The 14,358-nt window shown below is 44.6% G+C and overlaps 1 protein-coding gene across 1 annotated transcript in view; it reads right to left on the bottom strand.

Moving 5' to 3' along the window:
* rnf123 (ring finger protein 123) overlaps nucleotides 1-14,358 on the bottom strand; it is a 180,052-nt gene that overhangs the window by 70,765 nt on the left and 94,929 nt on the right. The window contains exons 29-30 of the mRNA XM_078414350.1: nucleotides 9,398-9,485; nucleotides 7,366-7,453 (exon numbers count right to left, since the gene is read on the bottom strand). Of these exons, the coding sequence (XP_078270476.1) occupies nucleotides 7,366-7,453; nucleotides 9,398-9,485 (176 nt within the window). The remainder of the gene's footprint in view (nucleotides 1-7,365; nucleotides 7,454-9,397; nucleotides 9,486-14,358) is intronic.

Raw genomic sequence — 14,358 nt, 5'->3', positions numbered from 1 at the left:
AATGGAGAATTAATTCACAAGAAAGCCCCAAAATAGTCCGTGTCATAACATTAGTCATGAACATCCGCTTGCATCTAGTATTTTCCTACTCAGGTGTTCAAACCAATAATTACAATTAGGCTCCAAATTCATAGTCTTGTGAAGGAAGTGAAAGAGATTTTGCAGTTAGCCACTGGTTCAAAGAAATGAAGACTCTAAACTGCTTCGCTGCAGACTAGCTCATCACAGTCCTAAATGAGAGGAGGAATGCCATCTTGGTTCGTGGTCAGTCAACCTCTAAACAGTCTGTTCAGCATGGGAACTGTCTATGATTCCTCTCATCCAAAATTGGCATGCTGCTCAAACACATATGAAACCCCAGATTCTTTGTAATACCAAGCTACAAATTATACTGCAACTGAAATTGAAAAATGACTAAGTAATAAAGATGGTTGCCAACAACTGGCGTAAGGTTTCTGTTGGGTCAACAAACAAAAAGTCACTTGCTCCAGAATGGGAAAACTAATCTAAACTCTCCCATTCACCTACGTTACAATGTGGAATATGGAATGAACTGAATGTTGCATGCACTCATATGTTGTCCTGTATAACAGAATTTTACTCTGGTCAAAAATATTTAAGGAAATAGTAACTGAGTTGACACGTACTCACAGAAGGGGATGGCAATTCTAAACATTAGAACTGTAATTAACGCATGGCTCAACAAGAGTGTGGGAGGGATCGATAGGAGAATGTGGGAATAAACAGGTCCCAATCGGAATGGGCCACAGCCTAAAATTTAATCTATCGACTTCCCTTCACAAATATCGTCTAATCTGCTGAGTCCTTCCAGCATTTTATTTTTGCAACAGATCAGCGGTACCCAGGCTACTGCCCACCACCCATCCATCATTCACCAAGGTATCGGTTGACTCTCTGTCACTTCCTCATATGTGCATTAGTTTACAGAAAATTAATTTCAATTGAAAAATTACTTCAAAATCAGCATTTTAGCTCCATTAAATAAAACTCCGCAAAGTGAAACTTCTTAAAGTGGTTGTCAAAGAAGCACAAGTAAGCGATGAATTTGTTCAATGATGCAGTGTTTCAGGTTCATGACTGTCAGGGAGAGTAATTGTGTGCAGGAATGGCTTTAAAATAGCATGCTTTAGTTTTGTTTAGTGGATACAGCTCTTTGGCCCAACTAGTCTGTGCCAACCATTGATCATCCACACACTAGTTTTATCCTACACACTAGGAACAATTTACAGAAGCCAATTAACCTACACACCTACATGTCTTCCAATGAGGGAGGAAACCAGAGCACCTGGAGAAAACCCACACTGTCACAGCACCCGCAGTCAGGGTCGAACCCAGGTTTCTGGCGCGGTAATGCAGCAACTCTACCTCGACAACACTGTGCCACCTACTCACTAAATAAGCTTTTGGTAAATTAATCAGGAATCATATCGCATTTCAAGTCATAAGCTACCCTTAAGCGAAAAAAATAGAGGGTATATTAATGGAAGAGGAAATAAGAAGACAATAGGAGGCTTCCGAGTCCAAAGTGTGCGTGTTTGTGGAGCTGCAGGAGGTGGGAGAGGACCTTAATAAATATTTCTCCTTTGCTTTTACTGTGGAGAAAGAGTCCTTGGGGTAGTTGATGGGAACATCTTGGGGATAGTTCACATTACAATAGAGGGTCCTTGGGGTAGTTGATGGGAATATCTTGGGGATAGTTCACACTGCCTCAGAGGGCAGTGGAGGCCAATTCTCTGAATGCATTCAAGAGAGAGCTAGATAGAGCTCTTAAGGATAGCGGAGTCAGGGGGTATGGGGAGAAGGCAGGAACGGAGTACTGATTGAGAATGATCAGCCATGATCACATTGAATGGCGGTGCTGGCTCGAAGGGCCGAATGGCCTCCTCCTGCACCTATTGTCTAATGTCTATTACTATAGAGGTGTTGCTGAATGTCTTAAAACTTATAAAGGTAGATAAATATCTGCGGCCTGATCAGGTCTATTAATAAAAACATTGTGAGAATCTAGAGAAGAAATTGCAAGACCAATTGGTTGAGATACATGCATCATAGTTGTCCATGGGCGAGGTGCCGGAAGAAGGTGGCTTATGTTCCTTTATTCAAGAGAGGTTGCTAAGAAAACTCTGGGAAATAGAGACCAGGTGCGGTAGGTAGGTTGTGTAGGAAGAAACTGCAGATGCTGGGTTTACACCGAAGATAGACCCAAAATGCTTGAATAACAACGGGTCAGGCAGCATCTCTGGAGATAAGAAATAGGTGACGTTTCTTCAGTTTGAAGAAGGTTCTCAACCTGAAACGTCACCTGTTCCTTTTCTCTAGAGATGCTGTCTGACCCACGATAGGTAAGTTACTGGAGGAGATGCTGAGGGATCATTTGGAAAGACAGGTTGATTAGGGATTGTCAGAGCAGCTTTGTGCCTGGAAGATTGTGTCTCACAAATTCAATTGAGTTTTTTGAAGTGACCAAGAAGGTCGATGAGGACAGGGCAGCAGATCTAGTCTAGATGGGCTTCAGCAGGGATTCAGGAACAGCAATCTAATTGGCTTGATATTAGGAAGCAGAGGGTGATGGTGGAAGATTGTACGTGGACTTGAGGCCTGTGAATAGTGGTGTGCCTTACGGATCGGTGCTGTATCCATTATTATTTGTCATCCATATTGGGCAGCACATTGTTGCAATTAGTGGAGCTGCTGCCTCAGAGCATAAGGGACCCAGTTTCGATCCTGACCCCAGGTGCTGTACATGTGGAATTTGCACGTTCTCCGTAGGTTTCCACCGGGTGCTCCGGTTTCCTCCCAAAGATGTACAGGTAGGTCAATTATAGAAGCATAAGTGCATGGTTCTAGAAGCACAAGCGCATAGTTCCCTGAAAGTGGCTGGACAGGGTGGTGAAGAAGGATTTTGACATGCTGGCCTTCATCAGTCGGATAGTTGAGTCTAGTAGTTGGGTCATTATATTTGAGTTGTAGAAGACGTTGGTGAGGCTGCACCTGGAGTTTCATGTTCAGTGTTGCTACCCTAGTGTCAGAAAGATGCCATTAAGCAGGAAAGAATGTAGAAAAGATTTACAAAGATGTTGCCATTAGTTGAGGGACTGAATTATTGGGGGAAATTGGGCAAGCTGGGACTAGTTGAAATCTTATAGAGATCGTAAAAGATAACAAGGGGCATAGATAGAGAAAATCTTTTTCCCAGGGTTGGGGAACCAATGTTCTGCAAATTAAGTTGAATCAACTGTAGTCATTTCCTGCTGTGTACTTTCCATAACCTTCAAGCTCTTTAGTTCCATTTGAATTATGCAAACCTATTAAGGTCCAAAAAATGGAGTACACACAGGAAAAAACTCTTGGTTAATATGAATTTATGAGACACTCGGGACATACCACAGGGCTATAATGCAAATGTATTCCTTCCACAATGGAAGGAAGGAATCAATTTGTACACAGTGAAGTCACATAAAATGACCATATTACAGATATACAGCAGTTAATAAACAAAAAGATATATTTTAATGATAATCTGACTGCTTAATCGACACTTTTACTGTAACAACCTATTATTTCCACTGCCACTGAGATCAGTACCGTTGTTTTCTGGATTATCAGTTCTGGTCTTTGGATTACTAACTCAATCGCCATCTGCTCAGACAGACAGAAACAATCCCAAACCATATTCAGAGGTGACAGGAAAGTTGTCAGATCTGCTGACCATTATCTGCCTCTTCCTTCCATTGTGGAATTCTCTGCCTCAGAAGGCAGTGGAGGCCAATTCTCTGAATGCATTCAAGAGAGAGCTAGATAGAGCTCTTAAGGATAGCGGAGTCAGGGGGTATGGGGAGAAGGCAGGAACGGGGTACTGATTGAGAATGATCAGCCATGATCACATTGAATGGCGGTGCTGGCTCGAAGGGCCGAATGGCCTCCTCCTGCACCTATTGTCTATTGTCTCTACTGACATCACTAAAAGAGATTAATCTCTGGATTGATCTCATGCCTCATTACCCCACAAAACATTTATTCACCATAAATCGCCTGAGAACATTCTAAAGACACTATTTATAATAGCCATCATTTAACTCTCACATCAGTTATGGTGTATGTGCGACAAATTGACTTCCATCTTGCCCGCACTATAACACTAAATGTGCCGCTGAAGTAATGAATTCGCTATTAAGCACTCTGGTACAGCCCAAGGGCAAGAACATTACAAAGTTTTTTCTGTTTTTAGTGATATGTTAGGAACTAGTTATTAGTTAAAAAGGAGACACAAGAAACTGCAGATGCTGGAATCTTGAGCAAAAATCAAAGTGCTAGAAAACTCAGCGAGACAGGCAACATCTGTGAAGGGACTCAACTAAAGGCATTTTGGATCGGGGCCCTTAGACTGGCCTGAATAGGCACGAGAGTCAAGAATCACTCGTCAAGAGTGTTTAATTGTCATAATGGTTGTTGGGGCGGCACGGTAGCGCAGCGGTAGAGTTGCTGCTTTACAGCGAATGCAGCGCCGGAGACTCAGGTTCGATCCTGACTACGGGTGCTGCACTGTAAGGAGTTTGTACGTTCTCCCCGTGACCTGCGTGGGTTTTCTCCGAGATCTTCGGTTTCCTCCCACACTCCAAAGACGTACAGGTATGTAGGTTAATTGGCTGGGTAAATGTAAAAATTGTCCCTAGTGGGTGTAGGATAGTGTTAATGTGCGGGGATTACTGGGCGGCACGGACTTGGTGGGCCGAAAAGGCCTGTTTCTGGCTGTATGTATATGATGATGATGATGAAAGTATTACTTGACGGACCATAACAGGTCTGTAAATAAAGTACTCATAGATAACATAATAAAGAAAAATAGTCACATTTTCTTTTGCCCAATATTACTGCAAAAAAAAGCTCTAAAGTCCCGAGTGCAACCAAGATAGCTCATAATTGTACTTTAGTTAGTGTTTGTAGAGTTCAAGAGCCTGATGGTTATTGGGAAGAAGCTGTTCCTGAAATTGGAGGTCACGGTTTTCAGATTCTTATACCTCCTTCCCATTGGCAGGAGTGAGATGAGCGTGTGGCCAGGGAGGTGTAGGTCCTTGATGATGCTGGCTGCCTTTCTGAGGCAATTTCAGCCCCACATTTTAAAAAAAAGACAAACGTAACAATTTCAAAGATGGAGTGCTCATTGTTTACAAGGATCCTTCAAACTAAAACCCTTTAACAATTCTGCTTCATTCCTTACTTGCTATGACACAGGAGGACATTTAGCCTATCAGGTCCCTTCTAGCTCCCCACTGTCCCATTCCCCATCTCTTTATTTCGCTGTAACCTACAGCTTATACTCTCTCACGCATGCCCAGGCATGTCCCTTATCTACACAAACAGGTAATTACAGTCAACTATCAAGTTTTTGGAATCTGAAAGGAGATTGTGTCACAGTGACAGAGCTAGAAGAACAGCTGCCTCAGAGCACCAGTGTGGCAGGTTCTCTACTCTGTGTTCTGCCTCATCATTGTTCGTTGTCTAGCTCATCACAGTGGTGTCATCTGCAGCGTGGTGTAGATGGAGTTAATGGTGGGGAGTCTAGTCTGTGTAGTGGACTGTGCTACATCTACGATGGTCCGCAATTTCTTGCAGTCTTGGGCAGATTTGTTCCCAAAGCAAGGTGTAATGCATCCCACTGGTATGCTTTCTATGGTGCATCTGTAGAAGTTAGTTAGAATCAATTGGAGACATGCTGAATTTCCTGAGTCTCCTGAGGAAGTCGAGGTGTTGGTGCGCCTTGCAATATTGACACTTTCAAATTATTGTGTGGCTGGAAACTCAACCCAACAGTTCCTGGAAGTTTTGGGTGTGCTTTTTATGCATTCATTATCACAACTGAAAGAAATCTAATTTTCCGGAAAGAAAGCTAATTTGCTTTTGAATGAATCAATTCTAAGTTGTTCCACCATCTTATTGAGGAGCATCTTCTTTAGCTCACTCACTGAATAAGTTATGTTTTCGCAGATTAGTAATGAATTTACCCTACGGCCTTCAGTTCCATCATAGGTCCTGGTCTCAAAATCAAGGTGGATCAGATTTCATGATCTACATCATCTCGTCCATTTAGAATTCTAAATGCAGCAAAAATATCACTACTCAACTTTTACTTTTTCAGTGCAATCGTGCTCCTATTACACTGTTAGTTCTCAAACTCCCAAACCCTTCATGCCTGCATCATGCTGTTTACATTCTTCTATATTCTTTGCCAGAAGTTGCAACATTTTCCTGCACCATAATGATTCAAAATATGCACATTATTCTAAATGCTGCAGCACCATTTGTTAATAAAATGATGCCTGATTCTCAGCTCAGCATTAACCATTCTATCTATCCCAAGATTTGATCTTGTTTTCTTACCACTATTGACTATAAATATGACAGCTTCAAGATAATGCCAATCTCTAGGTCTCTCTCATTTTCGAAGCATGTAACTTTCTTTTTAATTTGAAGTAATTACGTATGCCTTTATCCCAAGAAGCAACTGATTGCATTTAACGTCACAGTCAGCACAATGTCTAAGTATATTGATGCCATTCTGTGGCTTATCCTACTCATTCCAGGAGATCACCATATTGTTAGATTGTTATTTTTATATTGTTAGTGAATTTAGCTTTGAGATTATTTGGCATAAACTCCAGGTCATCTGAGTTTTAATAATAATTAAAAACGAATTGGTGAGCAAAAGACAAATATAAAACACCGAAACGTACAGCACAGAAATCAGGCCTTTTGGTCCACAATACCCGTGTTGACTGTGATGCAAAGTTAAACTAATCTCCTTTGCCCTCATGTGATCCATATCCCACCTCCCGACATATCTATGTGCCTATCTAAAAGCTCTTATATGCCACTACAATATCTGCATCCACCACCACCACTGGCAGCACTTTCTAGGCACTCACCACTCTCTGGGTAAAAAATACTTGCCCACCCAACTGACTTAAACTTTTCTCCTCTGATCTGAAAACCTTTCCCTCGAGTCTTAACATTTCCACTCTGGGGAAAAAAGATTCTAACTCTCTATTCTATCTGTGTCTCCCTAATTTTACAAACTTCTATTAGGTCTCTCCACAACCTTTGAAGCTCCAGAGAAAACAATCCGACCTCTCCTTTTGCCTTTCTCCACTGTAATCCAGGGAGTATTCTAGTAAACAAATGGCTCAAAGTATTTATAATAAAACCTTCTCCAATAACAATACTGCAACTTAATAGGATACATGTAATTGGCAAATAAAAAGAGCAAACATGAAAGAAAGCTTTGTTGTATAGAATATTTGCTTTTACAAATGCAAGTAAAACCTCTGTGCCATGAGATAAGCCTACCCTCCAGAGTCGCACAAGGATCCAGTTAGTCTGTGCCCAAGGTCGCTGTTCATATGGAGCTAAGAGATTCTTCATCATGGCTATACATCTGTAAAAACAAGAACATGGGACTTGAAGAACTCATTTTTATTAACAACTTATCGGCTGCATTTGTATAGACCTTACGTAGACACAAAATGCTGGAGTAGCTCAGCGGGTCAGGCAGCATCTCAGGAGAGAAGGAATGTGTGACGTTTCGGGTCAAGACCTTTCTTCAGACTGATGTCAGGGGAGGGGGCGAGACAAAGATAGCATGTAGACGGAGGCAGGAAGACTAGTTGGAGAACTGGGAAGGAGGAGGGGATAGAGAGGGGAAGAGGGGACTACCTGAAGTGGGATTGAGACCCTTCTTGTATAGAGCTTCCTTGGCTTTGAGTAAACGGTTGTGACAATGTTTTTGAGAAGATGAAAGAATGTAGACTGTGCAATGTTTCCAGAACCAGATTTACTTGTTGCTAGAGGTGCATCTTAAACCATCTGCAAGAAATCCCATTGGAAAAGCTGCTCTGAGTGGAACTTGACGTATGCCTCTGTCATACTGGTGCTCCATGAACAGATGCTAACAATAGTTCAAAAAACAAACCAGAGAACTCTGATGAAAATTATCCCTTTAATCACAGTGCATAAGAACAACGTCTCAACAGGTTTATCAACTTTTAAAATGCTGGTATTGTTATAAACCAGGTATAAGAGATCACCATTCTTTGGGTCATCATTTTTAACTTTCATATATACAAAGTTTAGTTTTTGCTTCAGTTTATTTTGCATTGAACTTGGCAGGGTGCATTTAACAGAGGATCAGCAAAAGATTGACTGTTATCTTCAACGTTTGTAACAATGAAGTTTCCAGCTAGCAAGCTGCTGACATGAATCATGCTTAACACACTCATTCAACTGTCACTGTTCTACACCAAGTGGAAAACTGGGGAACAGGGAGTGCAGGAAGAAAACATTCTTTGACAGCACAAACGTTGGTCAGAATTACAACTGCACCACCCACTAGATCTTGCTTTGGTGGGTTCCTATTATTTTTCACTTTAACAACAGCCTACTCCAGTCTCACAGAACTACACAACAGGAGAATATCATCCAGGTTAAAAAGGTTTTTACATAGAAACATAGAAAAATTGGTGCAGGAGTAGGCTATTCGGCCCTTCGAGCCAGCACTGCCATTCAATATGATCATGGCTGAACATCTAAAATCAGTACCCCTTTCCTGCTTTTTCCCCATATCCCTTGATTCCTTTAGCCCTAAGAGCTAAATCTAACTCTCTCTTGAAAACATCCAGTGAATTAGTCTCCACTGCCTTCTGTGGCAGAAAATTCCGCAGATTCACAGCTCTCTGGGTGAAAAGTTTAGTCTCTGAGGAAAGTGTTTCCTCATCTCAGTCCTAAATGGCCTACTCCTTATTCTTAAACTGTGACCTCTGGTTCTGGACTCCCCCAACATCGGGAACATTTTTCCTGCATCTAACCTGTCCAATCCTTTAAGAATTTTATATGTTTCTATAAGATCCCCTCTCATTCTTCTAAATTCCAGAGAATACAAGCCCGGTCGACCCAATCTTTCATCATATATCAGTCCTGTCATCCCAGGAATTAACCTTGTGAACTTACGCTGCACTCCCTCAATAGCAATAATATCCTTCCTCAAATTAGGGGACCACAATTGCACACAATACTCTAGGCGCAGTCTCACCAGGGCCCTGTACAACTGCAGCAGGATTTCCTTGCTCCTAAACTCAAATCCTCTCGCAATGAAGGGCAACATGCCATTAGCTTTCTTCGCTGCCTGCTGTACCTGCATGATTACTTTCAGTGACTGAAAGACAACCGTGTTCAATTTAGATTTCTCCCCAGTCACTTGAGATCTAAACCTATGATTTGCGATTTCATCTCTAGATAATAACACATTGCAAATTTAACCACCAATTGGCAATATGTTCAGTGAGTCTCTTTTGCACATGCAATAACCAATAGTGTTTGTACTTACTGCTCCTCTGAGATGCGCTCAACAGCTCGCAGAGAGTGTGGGTAGCAGACATAGCTCGCGAGGGCCTGCATCAGAGAATCCTTAATATCTAAATGAGAGAGAAAGAGAACGAGCGAGGGTCAAAAGTATGTCATTATTTCAGGACACCATAGATTAATACTGTGGAAATGAATAATTTCCATCTTTCAAAGCAGCAGTGCCGGATAGGCTAGATGCATAATTAAGTTTGTCCTGTACTGTACAATCACAAATTACACCCTATCCAGAGGGAGGGGACTTCAGTCTCATGAGTCAGGAATGAACACGGAACATAGCTTAGGAACAGGCCCTTCAGCCCACAATGTCTGTGCCAAACATAATGCCAAGGCCAACACTTTCCTCCATTCACTACATATCCAAGTCTATCCAACCTCTTCTTGCAGTTAATACTCTTTGAACCAGGCAACATTCTTGTAAACCTCCTCCCTCTTTCCAATGCCCCCACACCCGTTCTGTCTTCCGGCAAGACTCCAAATGTGGCCTAATCAAGGCCTATAAAGCTCCATCTTGAATTGGCATCATTCAAGTCATTGATACAGGTTGAACACTGCTTTTCTGGCACCTTCGGTTCCAGAGCCTTTCAGGATTATCTGTTTTTCCGGACCAACAGAAGTCATATGATAATGAAACGACAATACACCCCTGGTCTGCTGATGACACCCCTTCCGTATCTCTAAAGCACATGGCGCGACAAAAACTAAAAAAAATATATAAAATGTTAACTGAATGTGAATGGAATGCTCTGCCGACCCATCCCCGGCTCCCACCGTCTCCCTCGCAGTTTAGAGCCTTGGCTTCCGATCCCACTCTCGGCTCACAAGGTGCACCAGTGAGCTCTTCTTCACCCACTGCATGGTCCAGTGGCACGGCTGTTGTTGCGGCTCAGATTGTAGTCCATGGGGACTGCGTTTTCTTCGGGCCACATTGACAGGACGCCCTCGGTCACTGTGAGGATCTCTCTCCTCTCACCTGCTGTCACTTCTAAGGTGCTGTCAGTGATTCCGGGGAAGAAGGCGGTGGGGGGAGGGAGGTGGGGAAGATGCCGAGTGGACAGAGCAGTGGGAGGAGGAGGTGGTGGCAGTCGGGTGGGGAGAGGACAAAGCCATTGCCGACAACGAGAAGCCATAGGTGAGAGGGGAAGGAGCCCCACGGTGACCGAGTGTGTCCTGTCGTTGGCACTGGCCTGAAGAAAGTACTGACCCCAGGGGCTACAACATGAGCCACAACAGCCGTGTCACCGGACCTTGCAGTGGGGTCCGAAGCCGGGGGTCTAAACAGCCGGGGGGGGGGGGGGGGGGAGGGAGGGTTCAAGCTGGGGTTGGGTCGGCAGGTCTGTCCACTATATCCAAAATCTGTTAGAAGGGATCATTAAAACAAGGGCTTACTGTATTGTCTTTTCGAAACAGTTAGGAGAGAGGATTGAGAGCATAGTTGGAAAGGAATTTTGGGATGCAGCCTTTAAAGGTGCCAACAAATTAGAGAAGGCTTGACAGGAAGTTCATAGTTCCTGGAGGTAAGAGGAAAATTGAACAGAATGATAGGGGGAGAGGTTCTGGGGTGGTGCATGGGGGCCAGGCAGAGTTGAAACATGAAAAATCTAAACATTGAGCTCGCAAATTTGTAATTTTGTCTGGATTATAGAGGTGGGCAGACTGTAAATTTCAGGAAAATAGGTGTTCAACCTGGAATAAAAGTTTATAGACTCAGGCAATAGGTCATCAATCAATTTAGTACATTGTAGAGGTCCAAGCGTTGTGTAAACACTCCGTTTAAGAATTAACCGATATAGCTCCCTAGATCACGTGTGCATCAAGTTAATATTTGCCTACTACCGTACCATCGCTCGTGCGCACACCCGAGTTAAACTCTAACCGCAATTCCTTTGTTCTCCGCACAAACCCGACGGCCTGCCCCCATGACTGCGTGATTGTTCGGCCCAGATCACGCCCGGTCCACGCGAGAATTCGAGCCCGACAAACGACGGCACAATACCAAAATGGCTCAGCCCGCCTCATGACCCAGCCCCCCCCCACCCCAGAAACGGAGTAATGGAGGCGGTTAGACAGATGAGTAAGGCGGCCTGATCTCGTGTATGCGTCTACTGTGTTCGGGGTCGCAGCTGGCAGAGTTGAAGGCAGGTGCAGTCTTGACGGTGGATGCCCCCTGCGGCGGGGTTGTGCCACCTGCACTGGTTGGTCGATGTCCAAGTGTGCCGGCTTATGGTGGTCCATGAAGACAATCTCGTGCCTGCCGCCCGTGTTGATGTTGGTGCCGTGATGCAGTACCTTGAAGGGTCCCTCCTAAGGCCTTTGCAGTGGCGTACGGTGGGAATCGCGGCAAAGGAAAACCTGGAGGGAAAGGCAGTCCTGGAGGGTGGGTCTCTGCTCCCGTGTCCACGAGAAAACGCCGCCCCGAATGACGATCCCAGGTGTGGACGAGGCGATGCTTCTGGTCAGCCGCAGTAGCCACTACTGGCTGCCAGCCGAGGCGTTTCCCGGATGCGTGCAGGGTGGTCAGCATCGGCTGGCCTCGGAACCCCACCTTTGGTGGTAGTAGCGCCACTTACCCTTGCCGGCGTTGCTCATGGCCGGCTTCATTGCTGCGCCTTTGGTGGAGGCTGGGACCGGCCACTTGACCTGCCGAGGCACCGCCGCCACCCGGCTGATGGTGGCGCCACCCTGCTGTTTCGCCTGCCACAACACATCCGCACAGGCTGCCAGCTGTCGGGGGTCAGTGAAATCGTCACCCGCGAGGAGCAGGCGAATGTCCTCAGGCATCTGCTCGAGGAAAACCTGTTTGAGCAGGAAGCAGGTTTTGGGTCCGTCCACCAAGGCGAGCATTTCATTCATCAGCATGGACAGCTTGCGGTCGCCTCGGCCATCCATGTGCAGGAGTTTGGCTGCCCTGACGTGGCGGCTGAGACCGAAAGTGCGCATGAGGAATGTTTAGAGGCCCTCGTACTTGCCGTCGGCTGGTGGCTAGCGAGAGTAATCGATTAGGCACCCAGCAGTGTCCTAATCCAGCGCACTGACCACGTGGTAGTATTTGGTGGCATTGGCAGTGATCTGACGGATGTAGAACTGGGCTTCAACCTGTTGAAACCACACGTATCAGAAAGTGGGCAGTTTGATCGAAACTGCGTTCTGATGGTCTGGGTTGTCAGCTGCAGACATGATAAAATCCAAAATAGGCCGTTTTGGATCATCGGGGGTCACCACTGTAGAGGTCCATGTGTTGTGTAAACACTCCGTTTAATAATTAACCGATGCAGCTCCGTCGCTCACGCGTGCATCAAGTTCATATTTGACTACTACCGTGCCGTCGCTCGTGCGCACACCCGAGTTAAACTCTAACCGCGATTCCTTTGTGGGTCTCAACCCAAAACATCACCCATTCCTTCGCTCCTAGATGCTGCCTGACCTGCTGAGTTACTCCAGCATTTTGTGATAATCACAATTCCTTTGTTCTCCGCACACACCTGTGACCACGTGATTGCGGCCCAGATCATGCCCGGTCCACGCGAGAGTTCGAGCCCGACAAACGTAGGTTCGATATCAAAATGGCTCAGCCCACCATAACATGAGAATTACTTAGTATATGAGAACTGTTCCGAGTTTCTGGTAACCAGTGCAGTCCTTTCACAAAACATTAGAGGATTTCTCTTTAAGGAGAGACAGGTGAAGGCAGTGGTAGCCTATTTGGTATCAAAGGGTCAAAACAACCAACTCAGAACAGAAAACGTGTTGTATTTTAGTGAGAACCAATAATTAGAAGTTGCTACGTGCAAGGATGGTTAACAGCCTGTGACGTTTGCTGAAAATATAAAGAAGGAGATTGATAGCAATCTAATGGAAGAAATTATCTCCAGGATTAATTAGTTACACGATGAACGAGTCTGGCATAAGATAATAGACAATACCCCATTGTAACATTCCCTTAGCTCCAATACGCAGCAGCTATAAATTGGGAAGATGGCTCATTGTATTAAGACCCAAGATGTTAGACAAATTAATTGAGAAATGGGCATCTGGTTGTTATAAGATAAGAAATAATAGGTCCATTCAAAGGCATGTCCAATGTCAAAGACGTACAGGTATGTAGATTAATTGGCTGGGTAAATGTAAAAATTGTCCCTAGTGGGTGTAGGATAGTGTTAATGTATGGGGATCGCTGGGCGGCGCGGACTTGATGGGCCGAAAAGGCCTGTTTCCGCGCTGTATATATATGATATATGATATGATATGTCATCTCAGGCCCACGTGGCACACAGTAGAGCTAACTGTTAATATGGTAAAAATAGTACGCGAGAGGCCTACTATTAAGCCAGAGAAATAGCCAATGATTAGACCTGGTCATGAGACCCACACATGAGGAGTGAGAGCCTTTAACGAACTGCCAGGATCAGTCAATTTCACATGCTTCTGTACTTGACTAGCTCAGTACCAATAACCAGATAGTGAACAGGACAATGAAGATGATACTGTAGCAACCAATAGTCCATCTGCAAGAGAATGAAGATGAACAAAAAGGGCACACTATCAATGTGGTACGGCCTGATTCACAGAGATCTGAATGAAGATGTGTGAGATGGGTCATGGAAACGTGAAACAGAATGAAGATCTAAGACCAGGATTCAGAAAGGGATTGATAGAAAGCTTGTACCACAAGTCTGAGACTGATTGAATTGTGGCTTGACGTGTGATACTGTGGAAACTGTGAGTGACTGTACTGTACAATCAAGAGACTGAATAAAGCTAAGTCTACTTTCATCAGCTGTTAGTGATGTGTCTATAAATGTGAATTCAACACAACACATGGTAACTGGGGGGGGGGGGAGAGGGGAGTGGGGGAGGAGGGGGGGAGAGGGGAGTGGGGAAGGAGATGATGCTGCACCAACACATGGGGGGGGGGGGGGGGGGAGG

Source organism: Rhinoraja longicauda, chromosome 17, assembly GCF_053455715.1.
Source record: "Rhinoraja longicauda isolate Sanriku21f chromosome 17, sRhiLon1.1, whole genome shotgun sequence".
Lineage (NCBI taxonomy): Eukaryota > Metazoa > Chordata > Chondrichthyes > Rajiformes > Arhynchobatidae > Rhinoraja > Rhinoraja longicauda.
Note: the sequence above shows the minus strand (reverse complement) of the source record. Positions and strands in the feature narration are given on the sequence as shown.